The 26,120-nt window shown below is 41.7% G+C and overlaps 1 protein-coding gene across 1 annotated transcript in view; it reads left to right on the forward strand.

Moving 5' to 3' along the window:
* Positions 1-3,058: 3,058 nt before the first annotated feature.
* Positions 3,059-26,120, forward strand: part of LOC139405885 (high affinity nerve growth factor receptor-like) — a 28,814-nt gene continuing 5,752 nt past the window's right edge. Inside the window, exons 1-14 of the mRNA XM_071148325.1 lie at positions 3,059-3,415; positions 8,671-8,745; positions 9,326-9,397; positions 14,389-14,457; positions 14,812-14,966; positions 15,231-15,373; positions 15,695-15,833; positions 22,858-23,190; positions 23,387-23,407; positions 23,661-23,719; positions 23,819-23,921; positions 24,819-24,971; positions 25,131-25,261; positions 25,378-25,550. Coding sequence (XP_071004426.1) covers positions 3,222-3,415; positions 8,671-8,745; positions 9,326-9,397; positions 14,389-14,457; positions 14,812-14,966; positions 15,231-15,373; positions 15,695-15,833; positions 22,858-23,190; positions 23,387-23,407; positions 23,661-23,719; positions 23,819-23,921; positions 24,819-24,971; positions 25,131-25,261; positions 25,378-25,550 — 1,820 coding nt within the window. The 5' untranslated portion in view covers positions 3,059-3,221. The remainder of the gene's footprint in view (positions 3,416-8,670; positions 8,746-9,325; positions 9,398-14,388; positions 14,458-14,811; positions 14,967-15,230; positions 15,374-15,694; positions 15,834-22,857; positions 23,191-23,386; positions 23,408-23,660; positions 23,720-23,818; positions 23,922-24,818; positions 24,972-25,130; positions 25,262-25,377; positions 25,551-26,120) is intronic.

Genomic DNA, 26,120 nt, shown 5'->3' on the forward strand with positions numbered 1-26,120 from the left:
TGGAGGCTAATTAGCATTTCAATTTGTGGGGTAATTACAGGCAAATATATTGATAAACGTTACCTGGTCCGAGAGAGATTTGCACGGATATCAAAACGTCACGCCAAGGTAAACACGAAACACTGACCTTATATGAAGTAGTTCTAAAATCACCAACGAAAAAATTATTGGAACCATTTCTGGGTTTTACCGCTAGGTTTTATGGGTATTATGACTCATACTGTGGTACTCAATTGCAGCAGATGACCACACAGGGTCCCAATCCTATCAGCTAAAAGCATGTTGCATCATGCTGATGGCAGAGTCAGGATTTGGTGTAAGCAGCATAAGTTCATGGCCCCATCATACCTGGTGTCAATGGTACAGGCTGATGGTGGTGCTGTAGTGGTGTGGGGATTGTTTTCCTGGCACACATTAGGTCCCTTGATTCCAATTGAGCAATGTTTCCTTGCCCCAAAGATTTTAGGCTGTTCTGAAGGCCAAGGTAGGTCTGACCTAGTACTAGATGGATGTAACCTAATAAACGGGGCCACTGAGCGTATATTTCCACACTACGAGGTTGGAATAATACTGTGAAAATTATGATAATACCCTTTAAGTGTAAGAGCTGTTTGAAAAGACCGCCCTTACATTTCTGCCTGTTTTGGTGGGATGGAGTTTTGGCTTTCCATGGTGACATCACCATGTGGTAAATTAGTTAATATATCAATGAGAAAGAGAATTCCAAACCTCTCTGCCAATAACAGCCAGTTTTCAGTTTCCCCCTTCCCACTCAGACCGCTCCCGGACCGTCCTAGCAAAATTATTGATAGAGAAATTGTCCTTTGCTAAGAAGCAATTTTTGCTTCTTTTTGACCATTTTAATTGAAAACAGTCACAAAAGGTATTTAATTGTTACCCAGAAATGATTTGATATTGAGATTAAAACGGCTGCATTGGAGCTTTAATGTTCCTGGAACGTTTTCAGAACTTCAGTTAGATAACATCTCACTGAAACCTCAAAGGGATCCAACGGGAATGTTACCTAACATCCTTAGGACGTCCTCTGTGATGCTTTGAGGTCCTTGATGAGGTTTCAGCATGGTGAATATTGTCTATTTGTCCTTAATTTGATTACCCGTTGTTCTGATTGGCTGCTTTATTCAGTATACCCTGCACTGCCCTTGATTATTGGAGACTTCCTATCCCTAACTCCATCATAGATTTGGAACATTAGCTCAAACAGAAATAAGAAACTATATGTATTCTCTATATTTTCTTATATTCAGAGAATATGGAATATGATGCATAAGCATTCCTTTGCATAAGCATTCCTCATTTCAATGCAAACAGACATGTACGCTGCCACACAAACTACCACTTAAAAGAAAATAAACCAAACCACTGTTGAAAAACATTAACTCATTCAATTAAGTTTAGCTTGAAGTCTTCTTCACTTTGGTATCAATCCATGCATTAATAATGGTTGGTACAAAGCATTCTGTATGCTCAATGTCATATTTCACACATCAAACACTATGCTACACATTTATCTACTCCACTAGAACACTTCCGTGGTGAAGAAGCTTCTTGCCTTCCAATCTTACTAGCTGAGCTCAGTAAAAGTATGGAGAGTAGGGAGGAAGTACTGAGCCATCGCTATCTCCTGACTACTGCAGCAGAAATGGCAATTCAGCTTATAGCTGGTAATTGTGGTCAGGACACTATGACCTTATTCATGTGTATGGTGACTAAGAGGGATGGGGGTGGGGCATACTATTTGTCCCTGGGGTAAGAATTGGCTCCGTCTCATAGACGCCAAGAGATGGAGGGCCACAAGTAATGCTAATTCTACATGATGTCTCTGCGCGATTGCAGTGAGCTATTTTAGCCTTCCTTGAGTAACATTCTGACGAGAAATATTTGAGCCATGATGTCATCTTTACAAATGATATTCCGACATGAGGTTTACAGCTAATCATGCTAACCCTGTCTTATGACCATGTCACAAGGTAGAAAAGTGACAGGTTCTGGGTCTGGGTTGAGCAGGCAGTGTGAAAGCAGAGGCAAACAACAAAAGGAACGGTTAAACCCATTTATTTTAAGGATTGGTGTTTGCCAAGGTTTCAGCACACAGTTTTTCAATTCAATTCGATTTCATCGCCTCCATATTTCATTTACATAAACATCCTTTTCTCTTACGTTTAGCTTAAAATCCATGTTAGTTAAAACCATCACACAACTTACAAACCAAACGAAAAGGGACACAAGCAGCAACACAAGCCAGCAGGCAGGAGTCCATTATCACTTAGTCATACAGCACACAGTACATTTGCCATGTGCTCTAATGAAACATTTCAGCCCTAAGCTCTGTTGCAACATGGATCCACCATGCCTCTGGACTGCATCACTTTCTGTGGGAGTCCGCCTGGAACACAAAAACAAGGGGTTTTTAATACACAATTAAAAATCACATTGTACATTAATCGTCCAATAGGAATGCTTGATTAGTAATGTAACAATTACCCCTTCGTAAATGAATGAAATAATTACATGAAATAATAACCCTGTCAAAAAGTGATTGACCGCCTCATAGCCTGTTGTGTTGACTAGGGTTTCCTAGTATTTTATCTTCCCCGATTTGTCCACAACCACCACTAAATCCCTTATTAGCTCTGATCTCACAAACCTACAAGGGAAGTAACCTCATTCATAAACCCATGCAGATAGATGGCTTTACCATTTGCAATCATCTTCACTGCATGAGACTGGTTGGTACCCAAGAGTCCTGACTTCTTAGTTGTCTCACACCTGCAACCACTGGTGGGACAGGAGACGTCTCACTCAGAGGCAGAAGATCATATCACCATCATCCCATCTCATCTCTTTGTCTGGTGACAGTGGCTCTCCCACACAGTCAACTAATGGCCTGCCTTGCCCCTCCCTCCGAGAGAGAGAAAGAGAGAGAATGAGAGAGAGACAGAGAGAGAGGGAGAAGGGGGTGAGGGTGGGGAGGCTGAGCCTACCAGCATCCCCAGGGTCCCTTGCCTGCCTTGCTCCTGCTGCTAGCTGCTCCTGTGGCTCAGTACCAGAGTCTCCTGGCTGGGATCACAACCCTGCGAGTCAGCCCAGAGAAGATCTGCTGTGTGTGGAACCTCCCAGTCTATTCTCCTGTTTAGTCCTACTCTGTCTCAGTCTGCACTGACAACTCTCTGAGCTGCTCTTCCACCATCTCCATCATCATGGCTGTGGGTTCTGCTCCATGGGCAGCCCCACTGGCCCTGGTACTACTGGCAATCACTCTGGCGGTGCCAGCCCTAGGAGGGTGCCCATCCGCCTGCCGGTGCTCCTTCGCCATGCTACAGTGCCTGGAGCCCAATGGCATTGCCACTATACCAATGTTGGCACTACAGGAGAGCGAGAACGTCACGGAAATGTGAGTGCAGTTGGTTGCATGGATGGTTGGTTGGTTGGTTGATTGGTTCTGCTGGGTTTGTTGTGTGTGTTTGTCAAGTGCTCATGTTTTGCTTATCTATCTGTTGGCTCGGTCTTGGATGGGATGTCTGGTAGTGTGAATAATGAGTTGGGTTGGCATAATGGTTAATCCATTGCTTTGCTGATCTGATGTTGGTTGCGTGACCGGCTTGAGCTGCTTGAAGCAATGCTGGGCATGGAACAACAAATACATGTCTTAATAGGAGATGGTGAATATAGTCCAGTATAGAGTTTAATCAAGGTGATTGGTTTCCATTAATTTTCAAGGAGAGGGGAGTTACTTGACCCTATGGATGGAGTACATTTTGTATAGCCACCGGCCTTCAGTGTGTGTTAGTATGGTGATGAGCTGGTTAGATAACGGACTTCATTTGAAATGGTGTTCTTGCTTTGATGATTGCTTCTGTAAATTAGATTGGTAAAAGACACTCTGTGCAGGCACTTCCTGTGAAGTTTCACAGGACTGTTAGATTCAAAGAGTATGTATCAAAGTATTCAGAGATGATCCGTCTTACATCTTATCAGAGACTTCTACTCCTAGTCCTCTTTCCATGATTTGCACAACTGGAGTTTCTCAATTTCTGTTTCCAGTGAACAAATTCCACTCCATGAACTCATCAAATTGAACTCCCCCGTTTTGAGTTGGGGTTACAGAGGCTGTTTGATCTTGTGTCTGGTGGTTTCGCACGGACTGTACTGGGGCGCGATGCGCTGTAAGAGAACACTGTCGATAAGAGCAGAGTTGGTGCTAGTGGAGTGATCAGGTCTGTGGGATTGCGCTGATATTGACACTGCTTCACTGATACTCTGCCTTGGTGACTGCAAACAGACTCTTCCCCATCATGTATCATAGAGGCACTATAGCAGCAAGGTGTTCAGATACATACATCCTTGCCTGGTGAGGGTCATCCTCACAAACCCATTGAGAACATGTGGTTGTGCAGGAGGCTTGTGGTTCCCCGAAGGACTATTAACCAACAGATTATACATACTTAAGTAAAACTGCATAGAAGAGACACATATAATATTTTAAAGGGTACACAGTACACTCCACTTAAAAAGGCGCTACGGGATCCAGATTCATATGGCATGAATTGGATTTGTTACATGTCACACGAATTGCACCATTCAGATGATATCCCACAAAATGGATGACATAGGACACAATTGGATGATGTAGTACACACAAAAACAGGGACCACTTTTAGCTCATGAGCACCACTTTCAAAACTGGCTGAAACTATACAAAAGTTGGAAAATTGATCTTTAAGCAATTATCTGTTACTTTACAGTACACAGCTCTATCCACTCTTTTCAGAGAATTGGAAAATGGCTGTTATACTTAGGCTATACAGTACTGAAAATGGAACACAGAACTAAATGCTGTTTGCTGCAATCTCATGCTGTTCTGTCTTTGTTCCTCTCTCTACTGCTCTCAACAATTAACACTCCACCTAGCTCGTTAAGGGAGAGACTGCATCTGCAGCATGTCCAGCTAGTACTGAACTTTCTCCCTCTATGCCTCTACTCCTCTCTCTCTCTCTCTCTCTCTATATATATATATATATATATATATATATATATATATATATATATATATACATATATATATATATATATACATATATATATATATATACAGTGCCTTGCGAAAGTATTCGGCCCCCTTGAACTTTGCGACCTTTTGCCACATTTCAGGCTTCAAACATAAAGATATAAAACTGTATTTTTTTGTGAAGAATCAACAACAAGTGGGACACAATCATGAAGTGGAACGACATTTATTGGATATTTCAAACTTTTTTAACAAATCAAAAACTGAAAAATTGGGCGTGCAAAATTATTCAGCCCCTTTACTTTCAGTGCAGCAAACTCTCTCCAGAAGTTCGTTGAGGATCTCTGAATGATCCAATGTTGACCTAAATGACTAATGATGATAAATACAATCCACCTGTGTGTAATCAAGTCTCCGTATAAATGCACCTGCACTGTGATAGTCTCAGAGGTCCGTTAAAAGCGCAGAGAGCATCATGAAGAACAAGGAACACACCAGGCAGGTCCGAGATACTGTTGTGAAGAAGTTTAAAGCCGGATTTGGATACAAAAAGATTTCCCAAGCTTTAAACATCCCAAGGAGCACTGTGCAAGCGATAATATTGAAATGGAAGGAGTATCAGACCACTGCAAATCTACCAAGACCTGGCCGTCCCTCTAAACTTTCAGCTCATACAAGGAGAAGACTGATCAGAGATGCAGCCAAGAGGCCCATGATCACTCTGGATGAACTGCAGAGATCTACAGCTGAGGTGGGAGACTCTGTCCATAGGACAACAATCAGTCGTATATTGCACAAATCTGGCCTTTATGGAAGAGTGGCAAGAAGAAAGCCATTTCTTAAAGATATCCATAAAAAGTGTCGGTTAAAGTTTGCCACAAGCCACCTGGGAGACACACCAAACATGTGGAAGAAGGTGCTCTGGTCAGATGAAACCAAAATTGAACTTTTTGGCAACAATGCAAAACGTTATGTTTGGCGTAAAAGCAACACAGCTCATCACCCTGAACACACCATCCCCACTGTCAAACATGGTGGTGGCAGCATCATGGTTTGGGCCTGCTTTTCTTCAGCAGGGACAGGGAAGATGGTTAAAATTGATGGGAAGATGGATGGAGCCAAATACAGGACCATTCTGGAAGAAAACCTGATGGAGTCTGCAAAAGACCTGAGACTGGGACAGAGATTTGTCTTCCAACAAGATAATGATCCAAAACATAAAGGAAAATCTACAATGGAATGGTTCAAAAATAAACATATCCAGGTGTTAGAATGGCCAAGTCAAAGTCCAGACCTGAATCCAATCGAGAATCTGTGGAAAGAACTGAAAACTGCTGTTCACAAATGCTCTCCATCCAACCTCACTGAGCTCGAGCTGTTTTGCAAGGAGGAATGGGAAAAAATGTCAGTCTCTCGATGTGCAAAACTGATAGAGACATACCCCAAGCGACTTACAGCTGAAAGTGGCGCTACAAAGTATTAACTTAAGGGGACTGAATAATTTTGCACGCCCAATTTTTCAGTTTTTGATTTGTTAAAAAAGTTTGAAATATCCAATAAATGTCGTTCCACATCATGATTGTGTCCCACTTGTTGTTGATTCTTCATAAAAAAATACAGTTTTATATCTTTATGTTTGAAGCCTGAAATGTGGCAAAAGGTCGCAAAGTTCAAGGGGGCCGAATACTTTCGCAAGGCACTGTATCAGTACCTGTGGCTTAACTTGTGACTTAGAACTCCAGCAGAGTTCTAAGCAATTCAATCAATAACCAAGAGCTGCTCTTTCGGCATGTGTTTCAGGGGAACAAACAAGAAACCATTAACTGTGGAACAGGGGCCCAAATTCATCATGCACTAAGTTATAAATAAAATTTTGCCAATTGTCAGCGGATGCCCGTCTGAGAACACTAGATGAAATATGACCCACTTGGCTCAATCCAATAAGCATGGGGGCGATTGGTGATTCTCATTCCACCTGTCCTGCAATTACATTACTGCTCCGTGGGTGAAATAAATATCTGTGTTGCGTAGTGACAGACTGAATCAGTAGTGCCTCACTGTTAAAGAAGGAAATATTTGGTGATGGAGATGTTTGGGGCACTGCCCAGCGGGCAAAACTGGCTGCAATGATGTCTGGCTGATGTCTTTAGTGATGTCATGGTCAGGTTGTATACTAACTGTAAAAGGACATTTTTAGTGATCAGAAAGAGTGGTCTTCACCTGGTTGTAATCTGGTTATCGGTTGTCATGTCAACCAGATACCAATGAAAATATATGACAAATTTCCCAGGTGTTGAAAAAGAGTTGGGTACTGTTTTTTAAGCTATCATATTTGGCTATACTGTATGTGAAAAAGCTTGGATTTTTTCTTGATAAAATTGTTGAAGTAGAGGGAAATGTTTCCCCCTTGGTCCTTTTATGCTGCTTTACTTTTGGTTATTGATACAGTAATATCATAAATATCATATATAACAGTCCATATAAAATGTACAATTTCTGGCCACGTCGTGTACAAATGTAGGATCTTAACCTGTTGCAGGATAACCTTTCTGCAATGCAGGAGGTTTAAAAAGGCTTCTGACGTTTGTAATCACATTTAGACATTTCAGACTTGATTTTCCCTTATGGAAAATGTATCAACCCCCACAAAAATGTCCAATAATTATAATCTGCATAATAATTCACATTTCCTTTTGCTGCAAGAGGATTTTCCTGCTGTAACAAACTGGCTCAAATTATGATCCTACATCTGTACAGTACACTCTTAGAAAAATAGGATTCCAAAGGGATTCTTCGGCTGTCCCATAGGAGAACCCTTTTGGTTTTCATGTAGAACCCTCTGTGTAGTGGTTCTACATGGAACCGCAAAAAGGGTCTTACCTGGAACCAGAAAGGGTTCTTCAAAGGGTTATACTGTATACTATGGGGACAGACAAATAACCCTTTTATGTTCTAGATAGCACATTTTTGTTCTAAGATGGAATATACAAAGAGTTTCAATATACTGTAGTTCAAGAGTAGGGCAAAGTGACCTTGTGTTAAATGAGTGTTGAGTTGACATACTGTCCCCTCGTGAAATAATAGGTGCGTCTGGAAATGTGGAAAATGACTCATTGAAGAGAATTTACCATCAGCAATGTCAAATGAGTGTCTCGCAAAAAGACAAATGGTTTTTCCAAGTCTTCCCTACAGTCGATTTAGTTTTCTTTGCATCTGCGTTGGTCTGGTTATGCTATCAGTTGTCAGGCTCTAGCCCACAAAGGCCCATGGTTTGGACAATGCACTCATGAATTTCACTATGAAATATAACACTCAGTGCTGTACTGTGTCAATTCAGTACCTATTTAGGGCTTTCATCACATTTAATACATGTACAACCTACAACCTTTTGTATTGGTCATTACATTAACTGTCCTGCTCTGCCTGGATTGCTGTGGGTAAAAATTATTGATAACAATAAAGATAATTTTCCGTTCAATCATTTTGTTTTTTTGCTTATAATAAGCCTATGAAGCTCATTGTTCCTAGACATTATTTTAGTATTTTACTTTTCAGTAGATTTTTTTTGTTGCTTTAATTTAAAAAAAAAACTCAAATCAACTCTGAATGTCATTGTATTTCTTTTTTGTTTCTTTACCCAGTTACATCGAAAATCAAGCCGACCTGGAGAACATCACAGAAGTAGACCTTGCCAACTATAGAGAGTTGAAGAATCTGTGAGTAACCCTGCATAATATGTCATATGTACAGAATTTCTCTAATGTTGTATGATAATATATTTGTAGATGTCTGTTGGTATTACTGCATGAAATACATACACATGCGAAATGTGCTACAATACACCTAGCAGTTGATTTGATTGACTTGGCTTTAAATGTTTGGTTGGTCCTGTCATTGATGGAGGGGTCTTCTCCACACTCCACCCTCCCTATTCACCCTCTCCAATATACCCTCTACCTTGTTATAGCAATCTGCAGTACTAAACTTTACAACTCAACATTTCATTTCCTTTATGGCTCTTTCAATCAAGGGGGTAAACCTCCTGTGTTGCACATTAGCCATTATTCTGAGCAGAGACCTGCAGTCCTGTACAGTGATTTCATTTCAATCCTTCTTCTGAGTACCTTACCACTAGCGTATTCAAAGAAAGGAAATGGTCTGGAGCTAGCTAACACAGCTAATACAGACTGGCTAACTTACACACTATGGATTTACTGTGGCTAACTAGTAGCATAATCAGTGATTCACACTTCCTGTTCTGTCTTTTGTTTGTCTGTTGTGTTTCTACCCCCCCAGCACGGTCACGTTCTGCAGGCTGGCCTACATCTCGGTGAATGCTTTCCAACACAACCTCAAGCTCCAATATGTGTAAGTGTCCTTGACTTTACAGAGGGATTGTCTTTCCTTGTCATGTCTCGACCCATGCTTGGGTCAGGCTCTTTGTTGCTGTCAATTAAGGGGAAGTCCCCCGAGCCTTGAGTTCTTGAGTTTATTATTCAAAAAAATATATAAACTGCAGAACAATAGATTTAGGCTGGAATACAAATTCAAATTACTGAAATGTAATCATAATTAATTTGATACCATTTTATTCAACAGTAAAACAGTAAAACTGTGTAATTTATTTAGGCACAGAATTGGTGTACTATCAGAGGCTCAACAGTAGTGGGTCATGTGGGACAGATTCTGACCTCTGATCTAACAGCGTGTTAAATTTGTTTTACAAGAAATATGCAATTTCAATTGAAAGTTAACAGGATTGGGTTGACACAATGTAGACCAACCTGTTTTTACAAGTGTAGTCACAATCAACGTACAACATATTGGACCACGTTTAGCATATTGAAATGAAATGGATTCCACTTGTTAAAAAGTTTGAATCAACTTTATTAGAAAAAGAAACACTGATGGATGAATCGTAGATTACTTTTCTGATGTTTGTGTTTCTAACACTGTGATCCAAACTTTCTCACAAATGGAATCCTTCAACTACCCTCTAAAGACACGTTGTACAGCACACTAGAAACTAGCAAACTAGCATCAGTGTTGCACGTATGTAGTGTTGGGAAGTAGTGCACTACATATTGTACAACTAGGAATTTAACTACATTTTGCACTTGGTTGTAGATTAACTACAGTTGAAGTCGGAAGTTTACATACACCTTAGCCAAATACATTTCAACTCAGTTTTTCACAATTCCTAACATTTAATCCTAGCAAAAAGTCTCTGTCTTAGGTCAGTTAGGATCACCACTTTATATTAAGAATGTGAAATGTCAGAATAATAGCAGAGAGAATGATTTATTTCAGCTTTTATTTCTTTCATCACATTCCCAGTGGGTCAGACGTTTACATACACTCAATTAGTATTTGGTAGCATTGCCTTTAAATTGTTTTACTTGGGTCAAACGTTTCAGGTAGCCTTCCACAAGCTTCCCACAATAAGTTGGGTGAATTTTGGCCAATTTCTCCTGACAGAGCTGGTGTAACTGAGTCAGGTTTGTAGGCCTCCTTGCTCACACACACTTTTTCAGTACTAGCCACAGATTTTCTATAGGGTTGAAGTCAGGGCTTTGTGATGGCCACTCCAATACCTTGACTCTGTTGTCCTTAAGTCATTTTGCCACAACTTTGGAAGTATGCTTAGTGTCATTGTCCATTTGGAAGACCCATTTGCAACCAAGCTTTAACTTCCTGACTGATGTAATGAGATGAGATGATGCTTCAATATATCCAATATATCCACCCTTCACAGTAGGGATGGTGTTCTTTGGCTTGCAAGCCTCCCCCTTTTTCCTCCAAACATAACGATGGTCATTATGGCCAAACAGCTCTATTTTTGTTTCATCAGACCAGAGGACATTTCTCCAAAAAGTACGATCTTTGTCCCTATGTGCAGTTGCAAACCGTAGTCTGGCTTTTTTGTATGGCGGTTTTGGAGCAGTCTTCTTTGTTCTGGGATTGATTTTCACTTTTCACACCAAAGTACGTTTGTCTCTAGGAGACAGAACGAGTCTCCTTCTTGAGCGGTATGATGGCTGCGTGGCCCCATGGTGTTTATACTTGCGTACTATTGCCTTGAAATACATCCACAGGTTCATCTCCAATTTACTTAAATCAGAAGCTTCTAAAGCCATCACATCATTTTCTGAAATTTTCCAAGCTGTTTAAAGATACAGTCAACTCACAGTCAGTGTATGTAAACTTCTGACCCACTGGAATTGTGATACAGTGAATTATAAGTGAAATAATCTGTCTGTAAACAATTGTTGGAAACATTACTTGTGTCATCCACAAAGTAGATGTCAAAACTGACTTGCCAAAACTATAGTTTGTTAACAAGAAATGTGTGGAGTGGTTGAAAAGCAAGTTTTAATGACTCCAACCTAAGTTTTTTATGATGTAGCGGTTTAGCTAACTACTGGAAATACACACTACTTTTTTTTTATAAAATAACATAAATATGGTTGAAGTAGGCAAGAATTTACTTACTTTTTCGTCATCAGACCTGCCTAATATTCACACAAAACATCATTTTTGTTTTCTATAGGATAAATGACAAATTCTGTTAACAACTGACTCCAGATTGATCTGTTCTTGCAAATTGCAGTCTGTGACATTTCAGATTTAGATATGTTAATTTTCACATAAAGTAGTTTGGATGAAGTGAACTACTTTTTCAAAGTAACTTTAGTTAAACAAACAATGTTTTTCTTGACGGTAGCTTTAGTGTAGCTTAACTTCTTACAGTGTGAGGTAATTGGTAGCTTCCCCAATACTGCCCGTATCCATGCCAATCATCCCTCCGTCAGTAGCTGACCCTTGTCTCCACCATCTTGTCCTCATTATCTTACTAAACATGTGTGACATGTCCGATGTTGTTTATCTGAAAGACAGGCGGTTTGGGAGGAGGAGGAGGGGGTGTAGAGGGAAGGGTACTGAATGGGGTTCAGGGATGGTGGGGTGGGGATGGGGTCTGGTGAAATCGGAGAAGACTTCCATCAGTCACCATTTACTCGCTCACTTTGGTGGATTATCGACAACTGCTGCATAATAAATACACTCCACTAAGGGTCCATTATCGCTTAATCAATATTTCGAGGACGGGGGTTGTGGGGTGTAACAGATGTGTCTCTTAGATTGGGAACGCCACCCAAAATGGGTGAGAACATGGGAGGGGCTCTGATACTATACTTGGGGGGCAACTTCTCAAGACATACCAGGATATTTTCTCCTCCACCCCCTTCCTTGTTCCTTAAGATATTTAGGTGTGGTATATGGTCAATATACCACTGCTAAGGGTTGTTCTATATTGGTCATATATCACAAACGCCTGAGATGTCTTATTGTTATTATAAACTGCTTACCAACGTAACTAGAGCAGTAAAAATACATGTTTTTTCATACCCATGGTATACGGTCTGATATACCACGGCTGTCAGCCAATCAGCATTCACAGCTCGAACCACCCAGTTCATAAATGAAGATACTGTGCGTGAGCACAGCTAGGAGCAGCTGCCATTCCCGGCCATCCTCTCCCTTCCCTTGTGGCCCGGGAGGAATCGAGCTGGTAATAGATAAGCCCCAATGGCTAACCCATCTGACATGAACTTTTGGGAGCAAGGAAAACAAATAATTGAACCCCTGCTGGCCCCCATTGGCCCTGCCAGAGTGAATATGTATCGGTTGCAGGAGGTGCCTCCCCAGTGTGGTCCGCTGTCATCTTCTGAGAGGTTTTATTTACACCCTCTGCCAGCACAGAAGCGTTTCAGAGCAGTCATGGTGATCTGCAGCACGTTTAAAGAGATACACTAGGGATACATAGGGGATAACATATCTAAGCAGTGATATGCCTCAGAAATACACATTTTATTTTGATTTACAATAAAGTGCAGCACATCTGAATGTAGGTCTACCAAAGCTACATCTGCCAATCACCCACAATATTATTTATTTTTTTGTTGAATTTTTACCCCTTTTTCTCCCCAATTTCATGGTATCCAATTGTTCAGTAGCTACTATCTTGTCTCATCGCTACAACTCCCGTACGGGCTCGGGAGACATGAAGGTTGAAAGTCATGCATCCTCCGATACACAACTCAACCAAGCCGCACAGCGCCATCCAACCCGGAAGCCAGCCGCACCAATGTGTCGGAGGAAACACTGTGCAACCTTGGTTAGCGCGCACTGCGCCCAGCCCGCCACAGGGGTCGCTGGTGCGCGATGAGACAAGGATTTTCCTACCGGCCAAACCCTCCCTAACCCTCCCTAACCCGGGCGTCGCCCCACGGACCTCCCTGTCACGGCCGGTTACGACAGAGCCTGGGCGCGAACCCAGAGTCTTTGGTGGCACAGCTGGCGCTGCAGTACAGCACCCTTAACCACTGAGCCACCCGGGAGGCCCCCAATCGCTCACAATATTTAAGCTATTTTTATCAAATGAATTAACCTCATACTCCTAATACACAATATTTGATATAGTAAAATTCTGTTCTCCTTTCTCCTCATACAAGTAGAAGCAGCATCATCAGGCTAATATAACTTGAGCACTCTAGTAGTGTTCGATGACCATGCATTATGACCACCGTCTCAGAGAAGTGTTTGGGCTAAGCACCTAATGTACAGAACAGTGAGACAAGGTGCGCCAATGACGTTTGTGAATGTAGCACTTGATGTAAAATACTTGCCTGGGTAATTCAGCAGAGTACACCTGGAGGCACCAATGTGTCCACGCAGAGAGTCATTCTAAGCAGGTCCGCATTGTTCTGCAGTGAGTGGTCATATCTTGGGATCAGTTCAGTATGATTTATTTCAACAACATTAAAACATACATTTTTACAAAACCATCTCTCCAGATGAATGTTTATTTACTTCATCCCAAAAATGATTATAGATAACGCAAAAAAAAGTATATTACAGACTTGGATTTTTTTGTCCTCATTATGGCAGCATTTGAGAATACAACATGTGTCAGACACACGGTGGAACAGAAAAACTCATTTGAATAGATATAGCAAATACCTGTGTGAACGTAACAAACAGAAAGGCTGTAATGACTGTTGATTGTTTGTGTGTGAATGTGAGGACTCTTAATACGCTGGACACCTAAAGACGAGCATATGGAAACAGTGCAAAAACAAAACGATCCCTTTTATACTGGTAATTGTTTTAAATATTGAGTTGTTTGCCGTGCACAGACCATTCTTATGTAAAACTCAACATGGGTGAAAGGAGGGAGGGTGGGGGGGGAATCATAGACTCAACAACAAATTGTATAATACTGTATTTTATTTTTTTGCCATTTATATGCTGAATGTCCTGTTGAATGGATGTTGATGTTGCCATATTGTATCACACAGAAACCTGGCATCTAACTCCCTGGAGCATATCAGTTGGAAGGTGTTCCATTTTCTTCCCCTGCTCAACCTGTGAGTAAAACACCCCTCAGAACACCACTTCTGTACTCTCTTCAACTAGTCAACCTGTGACTGAAATATCAACTCACTTTGTATAAGCAACCTAGACCCCTTTCAATCTGTTTTGGAACTGATTGCAGAGAATTTTCAACACATATTTCACTGATTAATTATTTTCCATGTTGAGTTTTTACTCTCTATTCACTCCCCTCTTTCTTAAATTCTAGAATGTTCTATTTGCAGTGTGCATCTTTGGTAATAACCACCTTGAATACTTTGTATAGTCCTTTAGAAAGAAGAAGAAGGTTTCACGATTGGGAGAACTTTCAGATTTAACAGACCAATTTTCTCTGTGTTCCCTTTCAGGGTTTTGAGGGACAACCCCCTTGAGTGCTCCTGTGATATCCATTGGCTGCAGCAATGGCAGCTTAACGACCACAGTGACCTTGACAACCAACCGCTACACTGCCTCTCCAATGGCCATGCCCGACGGTTGGACTCCTTAGTGATGGAGAATTGCAGTGAGTTGAATTGCTAGATTTTTACTCAGTTCAGAGATAAAAAAAACAACATGTTTTTACTTTATTATTACTAAGTAATATATGCATGAATAGCATATACACGTATAGTTCAATCACTGTAGAAGTAGTCTGGCAAGGCTTTATTAGACTTTATTGCATTAGTGGCATTGCTGATTGGATTACTATTAAACACCATTATCAATATTAAGTACCCCGGTCCAGACCATAGAGTTTCCAACCCATTCTTGGTCCATTGTTTTACAGCTGTACCGGATGTCGCCATTGTCCATGCCAACACCAAGGTCCAGGAGGGGGGCAACCTGACATTTGTGTGTCAGGTGACAGGAGTGCCCGTGCCTGTAGTGAGGTGGCGCACGAATAAACTGCTATCTCGCTATACTGTACAGGTACTGAGTGATGATGTCACCTGGACATACTGATTGGGGAAAACCAGCTAGAATCAGTGTTTTTTTCTGAGATATTGCACAATGCACTTTTTGTTCCCCTTAATATGTCTAACATCTGTTAAAAGACAAACTCGAGTAACATGATCAGGGTCACAAAGGAAGGAAGGAAATATTCAGAACTACAAATAAAATAGTATTATGGTGTATTTAGGTTTCCTTATTGTGTACATTGTCATAACCCTTCAGACTCTCCTTGCATCTCAGATGTCTCCATGATTGTTGTGAACCCCTGTTGTCCTCTGCGTCTTGTTCCATCTGCAGGAGAGGTTCTGGGGCTCCACTTTGGAGCTGGAGCTGCAGCTGTGGAATATGTCCTCAGAAGACAACCTGCACAACTTGACCTGTGAGGCGGAGAACCGGGCCGGGCCTGGGGAAGAGAAAGTGACGTTGGACATTGAATGTAAGTGCCAATGAACTATTAAAGCTGTCAGGGTGTTGAAAGCTGAAAGACTCAGTGAGAGCTGTCATACTGCAATGAAAGCAGGAGAGGTAGAGAAAAATGGTGTCAATTTTCCTCTCGCAGCAATGTGTATAGCCAGAGATTTTTCCCCCAGAATGAAATACTTAGTATTAATAATTGTGGCAAAAAGTAAGCCCATCTTGTCACTTTGCTTTAACATGCCACAGGTCTTTCGTTTTGATGATTATTATCAGCTGTCACTCAATAATACATTAGTACAGTGTCAATTTTAGCATGTAAATCTTGGTAGAGCAATTTTTTTTACATTTTTTTTAATTAAGCATACCAGCAAAGCCACTACACAACAGTAAACAATACATTACTTTCACTATAACGGTGACAAACGATACCAACAAAATGTCTTCTGTCCAAACAGCAGAATTTTCTTTCCAGCGCAATGGAGTGAATCCTTACCCCACTACACCTGGCTATCAGCAGAGCCTTGTCTGGCAGCAAAATAATTAATTCAGCCTCATTTACTGACTTTTTAAAACCATAGCTGTTGTGGCTGACTTGCTTAAAACTAATGTGGTTTCTACTGACAATTGAGATGTACAAACTATGGCATAAAGGGACAACAAGCGGATAAGATTTGATTAAGACATTAACAAGCCAGCTAAGACGGACGTTGTCAACATAACTATTTGTTCAGCACTTTTGAAATGTACAGCGACAGAATTCAGAACATGGGTAGTTCTTAGAGTATTCTCTCTGTACAACAACTCAGAACAGTAGGATACATAAACGGGACATATGCATGTGCATCCTGAAAGTATTCAGACACCTTTACTTTTTCCAAATGTTGTTACATTACAGCCTTAGTCTAAAATTGACTTTACTCATCAATCTACACACAATATTTTGTCTATTTATTTAACCTATATTTAACTAGACAAGTCAGTTAAAGAACAAATTCATATTTACAATGACGGCCTAGGAACAGTGGGTTAACTGCCTTGTTCAGGGGTAGAACGACAGATTCTTACCTTGTCAGCTCAGGGATTCAATCTAGCAAACTTTCAGATACTGGCCCAAGGCTCTAACCACTAGGCTACCTGCCTCCCCATAATAGCCCATAATGACAGAGCAAAAACGGTTTTACATTTTTGCACATTTATAAAAAGAAAATAACTGAAATATCACATTTACATAAGTATTCAGACCCTTTACTCAGTACATTGTTGAAGCACATTTGGCAGAGATTACAGCCTCAGGTCTTCTTGGGTATGAAGCTACAATCGTGACACCCCTTGTATTTGGGGAGTTTCTCCCATTCTTCTCTGCAGATCTTCTCAAGCTCTGTCAGGTTGGATGGATAGTGTCGCTGCACAGCTTTTTTCAGGTCTCCAGAGATGTTTGATTGGGTTCAAGTCTGGGCTCTGGCTGGGTCACTCAAGGACATTCAGAGACTTGTCCCGAAGTCACTCCAGCATTGTCTTGGCTGTGCCCCAGTCTGAAGTCCTGAGCACTCTGGAACAGGCTTTCTGTACATTGCTCCATTCATCTTTCCCTCGATCCCGACGAGTCTCCCAGTCCCTACTGCTGAAAAACATCCCCACAGCATGATGCTGCCACCACCATGCTTCACCGTAGGGATGGTGCAGGTTTCCTCGGGATGTGATGCTTGGAATTCAAGCCAAAGTGTTCAATCTTGGTAACACCAGACCAGAGAATCTTGTTTCTCATGGTCAGAGTCCTTTTGGTGCCTCTTGGCAAACTCCAAGCGGGCTGTCCTGCCTTCTACTGAGGAGTGGCTTTCATATGGCCACTCTACCATAAAGGCCTGGTTGGTGGAGTGCTACAGAGATGGTTGTCCTTCTGGAAGGTTCTCCCATCTCCACAGAGGAACTCTGGAGCTATGTCAGAGTGATCATCAGGTTTTTGGTCACCTCCCTGACCAAGGCCCTTCTCCACTGATTGCTCAGTTTGGCAGGGCGGCCAGCTCTAGGAAGAGTCTTGGAGGTTCCAAACTTCTTCCATTTAAGAATGATGGATGCCACTGTGTCCTTGTGGATCTTCAATGCTGTAGAAATGATTTTGGTACTCCTTCCCAGATCTGTGCCTCAACAAAATCCTGTCTTGAACCTCTAAGGACAATTCCTTTGACCTCATGGCTTGGTTTTTGCTGAAAGATAAATATATATAAGTCAGAAGTTTACATACACTTATGTTGGAGTCATTAAAACTTGTTTTTCAGCCACTCCACACATTTCTTGTTAACAAACTATAGTTTTGGCAATTCGGTTAGGATATCTACTTTGTGCATGACACAAGTAATTTTTCCAACAATTGTTGACAGACAGATTATTTCACTTATACTTCACTGTATCATAATTCCAGTGGGTCAGAATATTACATACACTAAGTTGACTGTGCCTTTAAACAGTTTGGAAAATTCGAGAAAATTATGTCATGGCTTTAGATGCTTCTAATAGGCTAATTGACATAATTTGAGTCAATTGGAGGTGTACCTGTGGATGTATTACAAGGCCTACCTTCAATCTCAGTGCCTCTTTGCTTGACATCATGGGAAAATCAAAAGAAATCAGCCAAGATCTCAGAAAAAAAAACATTTTAGACCTCCACAAGTCTGGTTCATCCTTGGGAGAAATGTCCAAACGCCTGAAGTTATCACGTTCATCTGTACAAACAATAGTACCCAAGTATAAACACCATAGGACCACGCAGCCGTCATACCGGTCAGGAAGGAGACGCGTTCTGTCTCCTAAAGATGAACGTACTTTGGTGTGAAAGGTGCAAATCAATTCCAGAACAACAACAAAATACCCTGTGAAGATGATGGAGTACAAACGTATCTATATACACAGTGAAATGAGTCCTATATCGACATAACCTGAAAGGCCGATCAGCAAGGAAGAAGTCACTGCTCCAAAACAGCCATAAAAATGCCAGACTACAGTTTGCAACTGCAAATGGGGACAAAGATCGTACTTTTTGGAGAAATGTCCTCTGGTCTGATGATACAAAAATAGAACTGTTTGGCCATAATGACCATCGTTATGTTTGGAGGAAAAAGGGGGATGCTTGTAAGCCGAAGAACACCATCCCAACCGTGAAGCATGGGGGTGGCAGCATCATGTTGTGGGGGTGCTTTGCTGCAGGAGGGACTGGTGCACTTCACAAAATAGATGGCATCATGAGGTAGGAAAATTATGTGTATATATTGAAGCAACATCTCAAGACATCAGTCAGGAAGTTAAAGCTTGGTCGCAAATGGGTTTTCCAAATGAACAATGACCCCAAGCATACTTCCAAAGTTGTTGCAAAATGGCTTAAGGACATCAAAGTCAAGGTATTGGAGTGGCCATCACAAAGCCCTGACCTCAATCCTATAGAAAGTTTGTGGGCAAAACTGAAAAGGCGTGTGCGAGCAAGGAGGACTACAAGCCTGACTCAGTTACACCAGCTATGTCGGGAGGAATGGGCCAAAATTCACCCAACTTATTGTGGGAAGCTTGTGGAAGGCTACCCGAAACGTTTGACCTAAGTAAAACAATTTAAAGGCAATGCTGCCAAATACTAATTGAGTGTATGTAAACTTCTGACCCACTGGGAATGTGATGAAAGAGATAAAAACTTTTAAAAATCATTCTCTCTAATATTATTCTGACATTTCACACAGGGAATTTTTACTGGGATTGTCAGGAATTGTGAAAAACTAAGTTTAAATGTATTTGTCTAAGTTCTATGTAAACTTCTGACTTCAACTGTACATATATATACAGTACCAGTCAAAAGTTTGGAACACACCTACTCATTCCAGAGTTTTTCTTTATTTTTACTATTTTCTACATTGTAGAATAATAGTGAAGACATCTTAAGTATGAAAAAACACATGGAATCATGTAGTAACCAAGAAATTATTAAACAAATCCAAATATATTTTATATTTGAGATTCTTCAAAGTAGCCACCCTTTGCCTTGATGACAGCTTTATCACTTATCACTTTCTCAACCAGCTTCATGAGGTAGTCACCTGGAATTTCTTTCAATGAACAGGTGTGCCTTGTTAAAAGTCAATTTATTTCCTTCTTAATGCGTTTGAGCAGATCAGTTGTGTTGTGGCAAGGCAGGGGTGGTATACAGAAGATAGCCCTATTTGCTAAAAGACCAAGTCCGTATTATGGCAAGAACAGCTCAAATAAGCAAAGAGAAACAACAGTCCATCATTACTTTAAGACATGTAGGTCAGTCAATACGGAACATTTCAAAAACGTTTAAAGTTTCTTCAAGGGCAGTCGCAAAACCCATCAAGCGCGATGACGAAACTGGCTCTCATGAGGACCGCCAAAGGAAAGGAAGACCCAGAGTTACCTCTGCTGCAGATGATAATTTCATTAGAGTTACCAACCTCAGAAATTGCAGCCCAAATAAATGCTTCACAGAGCTCAAGTAACAGACACATCTCAACATCAACTGTTCAGAGGAGACTGTGTGAATCAGGCCTTCATGGTCGAATTGCTGCAAAGCAACCACTACTAAAGGACACCAATAAGAAGAAGAGACTTGCATTGGCCAAGAAACATGAGCAATGGACAATAGACTGGTGGAAATCTGTTCCATCCTCCGTGTCTTTGTGAGATGCAGAGTAGGTGAACAGATGATCTCCTCGTGTGTGGTTCCTACCATTAAGCATTGATGAGGAGGTGTAATGGTGTAGGAGTGCTTTGCTGGTGACACTGTCTTTGATTTACTTAGAATTTAAGGCATACTTAACCAGCATGGCTACCACACCATTCTGCAGTGATACACCTTCCCATCTGGTTTGGGCTTAGTGAGACTATTACTTGTTTTTCAACAGGACAATGATCCAACACACCTCCAGGCTGTGTAAGGGCTATTTGACCAAGAAGAGGGATGGAGTTCTGCATCAGATGACCTGGCCTCCACAATCACCTGACCTCAACCCAATTGAGATGGTTTGGGATGAGTTGGACCGCAGAGTGAAGGAAAAGCAGCCAACAAGTGCTCAGCATATATGGGAATTCCTTCAAGACTGTTGGGAAAGCATTCCAGGTGAAGCTGGTTGAGAGAATGCCAAGAGTGTGCAAAGCTGTCATCCAAGCAAAGGGTGGCTACTTTGAAGAATCTCAGATCTAAAATATATTTTGCATATTTGTTTAACACTTTTTTGGTTATTACATGATTCCATATGTGTTATTTCATAGTTTTGATATCTTCACTATTATTCTACAATGTAGAAAATAGTAAAAATAAAGAAAAACCCTTGAATGAGTAGGTGTGTCCAAACTTTTGACTGGTACTGTATATGTATATATTTCTTTGTTAATTAAACAGGTGGGGCTCAAAACTGGTGACTCTGCCCCACCTTCCCTGAAGGATGGATAGCCACTGCATTAGTTATACATCACTGTAACGTTACATTAGTGATGCATTTTATTTATTGTACCATTTTTCTCATGTATCAACCATACATGGACAAAGACCTCAAACAGATGACAGAACAAAACAGACATCTGGTTATAGAAGATACATTATACTGTCAGAGACTGTGGTTTTGCCTTAGCCCAGCTTTTCTACTGAAAACTGAATTGCAGCAAACTGTGGTCCCACAGAAGAGAGTGCGTCAATGTATTAGCAATACATTACAGAAAATATTGGCCAAACAATATCATTTCACCAACTCAGTGACACTCATTGGAAAATAAAGCCCAAAAAGAGTTGCAGCCAAGTGCATGAGCATCGAGGGACAGTTAATGAATGTAGGGAGGAAAATAGGTTGATAAGCGTGGTAAGATTCGATAAGAGCCCCGGCTAATGGACTTCTCCCTCCTACTCCGGAACACAGTATTGGTCCGGAGTGATTGGCAGCCTGTAAGTGCGTTAGCGCGGCTAATCTATCAACATCAGTCCCCCTGGTGGATGGACACTCATTAACCGCTAGCCTTTAATTACCCTTAATTAGCTCCCCGATCAGCAGGGTGTTTACAGCCAGGGCTCTGCTCTGCTGAGTGGCTGGTCTGACCACTTCCTGGGATTCAAGCGATTGGTGCTGCAGAGGCAGCATCCGTTCAGTAATATATATCAAATTAACTTGCTTGGGAAAAGGTTTTTCAAAATGAAAATATAGACTACACCCTAGAAATCGATAGCAAGAATCAATCAAACAAGTCTAATCTACGAAGAAAACGTTGAACAGTTAACTATAATTTAGTCTTTCATTTCAGACAGAGTTCAACAAAACTCATATTGTGCTCTTTTCTAACCCACAATAAAGAAATGGACATTAAATCATACCTGATGGGTTGTGGTAATTGTGCTGAGTGTGCAAATGTTTGCCATCCATGACTGTCTTTAGCATCCCTTTTCAGAGATAATCTAGAGGAAAGAGACAAATGCCTCGGTATCCCCTTAGCACAGCATTTTCTGCAGTAGGGTCATAGGTTAAAAGCAGTGGAATGGTCGGTGTAAATTGTCAGAGTGAGGGGTCTCTCTGCATTAGCATAGTCTTCGATCTAAAGAAGCCATTTCCTGTAGCTTCTTGTCGGCTCCGTGCTTCCAGGTAGCTCTTGTGGTTAGGGGCCCTAACAAAACCTGGATTCATTATTCATACCAGGTCAACAGGTTGACAGTGTAGATGGAGAACATCGATTCATGGAAACGCATAGGAGGAACCTATAGGTCACTTGGATGAGGCTGTACCTTCTATTGACCAACCAATAACTTTGTCTGAAACAGGTTAGATGTGGTAAACTGAAAATTCAGCACAAATAAATAATTTATGTGTAGATAACTAGGGTTATAGCTTTGTGTATAATTATTTCAGCTAAACGTGATCTCATTCTAATATCATGTTCAATAATTGACACACATTTATTGTAAACATTTTTGAGGTTCTGAATTAAGAAATAGCCTTTGTTTCACCTTGTCTCCTTACCCATTCACACAACCTAACGGACCACATCTCATGTCTTCCATCCAGTTCCAGCCAAAATCATATTCCTGCACAACGCCGAGCAACAGCACCACTGGTGTTTCCCCTTTAAGGTGGACGGGAACCCTGAGCCAACCATCCGCTGGCTTTTCAACGGCTCCAACCTGACCGAGGGCCTCTACACCTACACACAGTTCATTCCCGACTCGGACGACGGCTCTGTGAAGCACGGTTGTCTATTTCTCAACAAGCCCACGCACCTGAACAACGGCCTCTACACCATCATCGTGGGGAACAGACTGGGCGTGGACCAAGCCACGGCCACGGGAAAGTTCATGGACAACCCCTTTGACCCCTTTGATCCTGAGGGCATCATCCCAGGTGATTGTCTGAAATGAAAGGTCATAGAATTAGGAATTATAATAATAATAGTAATTTAATAGGATCTCTATGATACTGATCCTCACTATTCACCAACTCGTGTTATATTATATACAGTCTCATGTGCTTGCACGTACAGTATGTACTGTGTACTTAGTCTAAATTTGTCATCCTCTCCTCTTTTTCTTCATGCCAGTCCTTGAAGAAAGTGATCCACGTAAGCCTCTTGAATGTTATTTTGACAGCGATTATTACCTGGTAGAAACAGATAACTTCCTAAACTGTACCTAACGAGAACAAAAAATAGTTATCACGAGTAGTAGAGTGTAAATTACCCCGGATTTTGCTTTCATATACTCCACTTTTCTTTTAATACACTGTGTCAGTGTCTTGCATACTTTAAGTGTGGTTATCATGGCGATTTGTGAGCAACGATCCATCATTAATGATTCCCTTTCTGCTCCCTCCAGTTCCCACCAACAAATCTAATGAGGATGTCACTGAGAACCTGGAGAGCAGAGTGTTTGGGGTGAGACGCCATTCATTGGGTCTGAAACATAGTTATAACATACACTATGGAAAGTTAATGTTTTAGCGCTATGTTGATGCTAATTATGTTTATGTGCAGGTGTCGGTGGCAGTGGGTCTGGCTGTGTTTGCTTGCACCTTCCTCCTCATTATGGTACTGGTCATCAACAAGTGTGGCCAGCAGTCCAAGTTTGGTATTCACCGTAAGTGACACACTCTATTATGCGCTGTGTTTCAAATACCACAGTCGTGTCTGTTGTTTTGCACAAAGTATAATCTCCTATGCTCACAGGGGTAATAGTAAGCAACACGTTACCTTGGTTTTCATAGAAGACAGCTATGAAACAACCTGAGATGGGTTTGCTGTTCTCAAAACCCCTCAATTGTTAGAAAGTGAAGGGTTGAGACTAAATTCTGACACGTCCCTGTCTGGAGCATTCAATAAGAGACAACCCCAGGAGAATATGACATTTTGCCAACGGTAAAGACTCATATCCATTCCAAACTGAAACAAGCAAAAGCCAGCGACAATGCCAACTCATTTTTTTCATTATCACTTTGGAATGGCCAATAGTTCCGCAGCAAGCATTGTATTCCTCTCTGAAAGTGATTCACATGAGGCCAGGCAATATAGGGTTTCCTCCAGGCTGTAACTTTGCACACTGTCAGCCCAACAGCTCGGTTAGAGTGCCTTAATTACAGCAGTGAACGGTGTCAGGAGCCCCTAGCTGCAGCGTTGGCCATTAAAGAAGACTGATGGAGGCCAGCTAGGCATGATAGGTCCTCTTGGACCCCCCCCCAGAAAGTGCCTAAGTGGACCTGATTGCCTAAGTGGGCCCCCCTACTGGCCAACTCGTTTCCCCTCCACCAATTTCTATCAAGGGCTCTGGGGGTTCTGTGGTTTTCTCGTTGAGTGAGTTTTGCAATTGTTAATACTGTCTGCAGAAAATACAGTAGTTGCTTACTGTTCTGACGTCCATTTTCCAACATTTTCTTTGTTGCTGAACAATGCATCCATAAATTGCTGAAAAATAAATGGTTGTACCACATTCACGTCTCTCTCTCTCTCTCTCTCTCTCTCTCTCTCTCTCTCTCTCTAGGTTCATCTGTCTTGGGAACAGAGGATGATCTTGCTGTTTCACTGCGTTTCATGAACTTAGGGGCGAGCCCTCCTTCCTCTGATGACTCTGGGATGTCCAGCTTTGTGGAGAACCCCCAGTACTTCTGTGGCATTTTCAAAGACAAAGACATGTGTGAGTGTAATCGGAATACAACTAGGGAGTGGATGTGTGCTAACTTCATTATGATTGCATTTAATATGCTGTGTCTACCATGTTTTCCCATAGATAAAGTTGTTAATCCTACACTGTTTTACAAGGCCCAATGTTGAAAGCCTTTCTCTGTGTGTACAGGTGTGCAGCACATCAAAAGACAGGACATAGTTCTGAAGTGGGAACTGGGTGAGGGGGCGTTTGGCAAAGTCTACCTGGCAGAGTGTGCCAACCTCAGTCCGGACAGTGACAAAATGCTGGTGGCCATCAAGGTATGCATGAGACGGCCATCCATTTCCACACTTTCAGAGGGTGCATTACGTTAAGTTTAGACCTCCTAAACATGACGATGCCATATCCTCCCATGACTGTGTTTCTCTGTGGTCAGACTCTGAAGGATGCCAACGAGTCGACCCGGCAGGACTTCCAGAGAGAGGCTGAGCTGCTCACAGTGCTCCAGCACCAGAACATCGTTCGCTTCTATGGAGTGTGTACAGACGGCGAGCCACTGGCGATGGTGTTTGAATACATGAGACATGGAGACCTCAACCGCTTCCTCAGGTATGGAAAAGAAACACAACCTCCTACTTAAATCCCCACAGGGATAACCTCCATGCCTACCTTCCCCTGTTAGCCTTTATTCCTTAGCTTCAGCATGGTAACTACATTTAGAAGCTGAGGGTTTTGTTCTGACATCACTGCGTAGTTGTGTCCACTGCTCTTCAGCAAAGCCACTTAATTTATCTTGACGAGCCACACAAATACAACTGTCTCTATGCCAAGCCACACTTGTAGACACCATCGTCCTCACCGCTCTGCAGTGTTGTGTTCCCAAGACAACAACCCACTTGGGGTGGACCACATGGACCAATAGTGTGTTGCAGTGGTTAAGGACACTTAGTTGTGGGAGTGCCAAATCATTTCTGTGATCTGGGACGACTGAATATGTGATCTTAGATGCATTTTGGATACCATATAATTGACGATGTCCACGTCGACCGCAGAACCTATCGTAGCCTGTCGACACTCTGAAGTTCTAAAGGCAAGTCTGCGCCGACATGGATGCGGGAGAGATGTTCACTGAGCACTCAGATAGAGCATCATGTTGATACTGTAGATGACCGCTCATGC

Source organism: Oncorhynchus clarkii, chromosome 3 (genome assembly GCF_045791955.1).
Source record: "Oncorhynchus clarkii lewisi isolate Uvic-CL-2024 chromosome 3, UVic_Ocla_1.0, whole genome shotgun sequence".
Taxonomy (NCBI): Eukaryota; Metazoa; Chordata; class Actinopteri; order Salmoniformes; family Salmonidae; genus Oncorhynchus; species Oncorhynchus clarkii.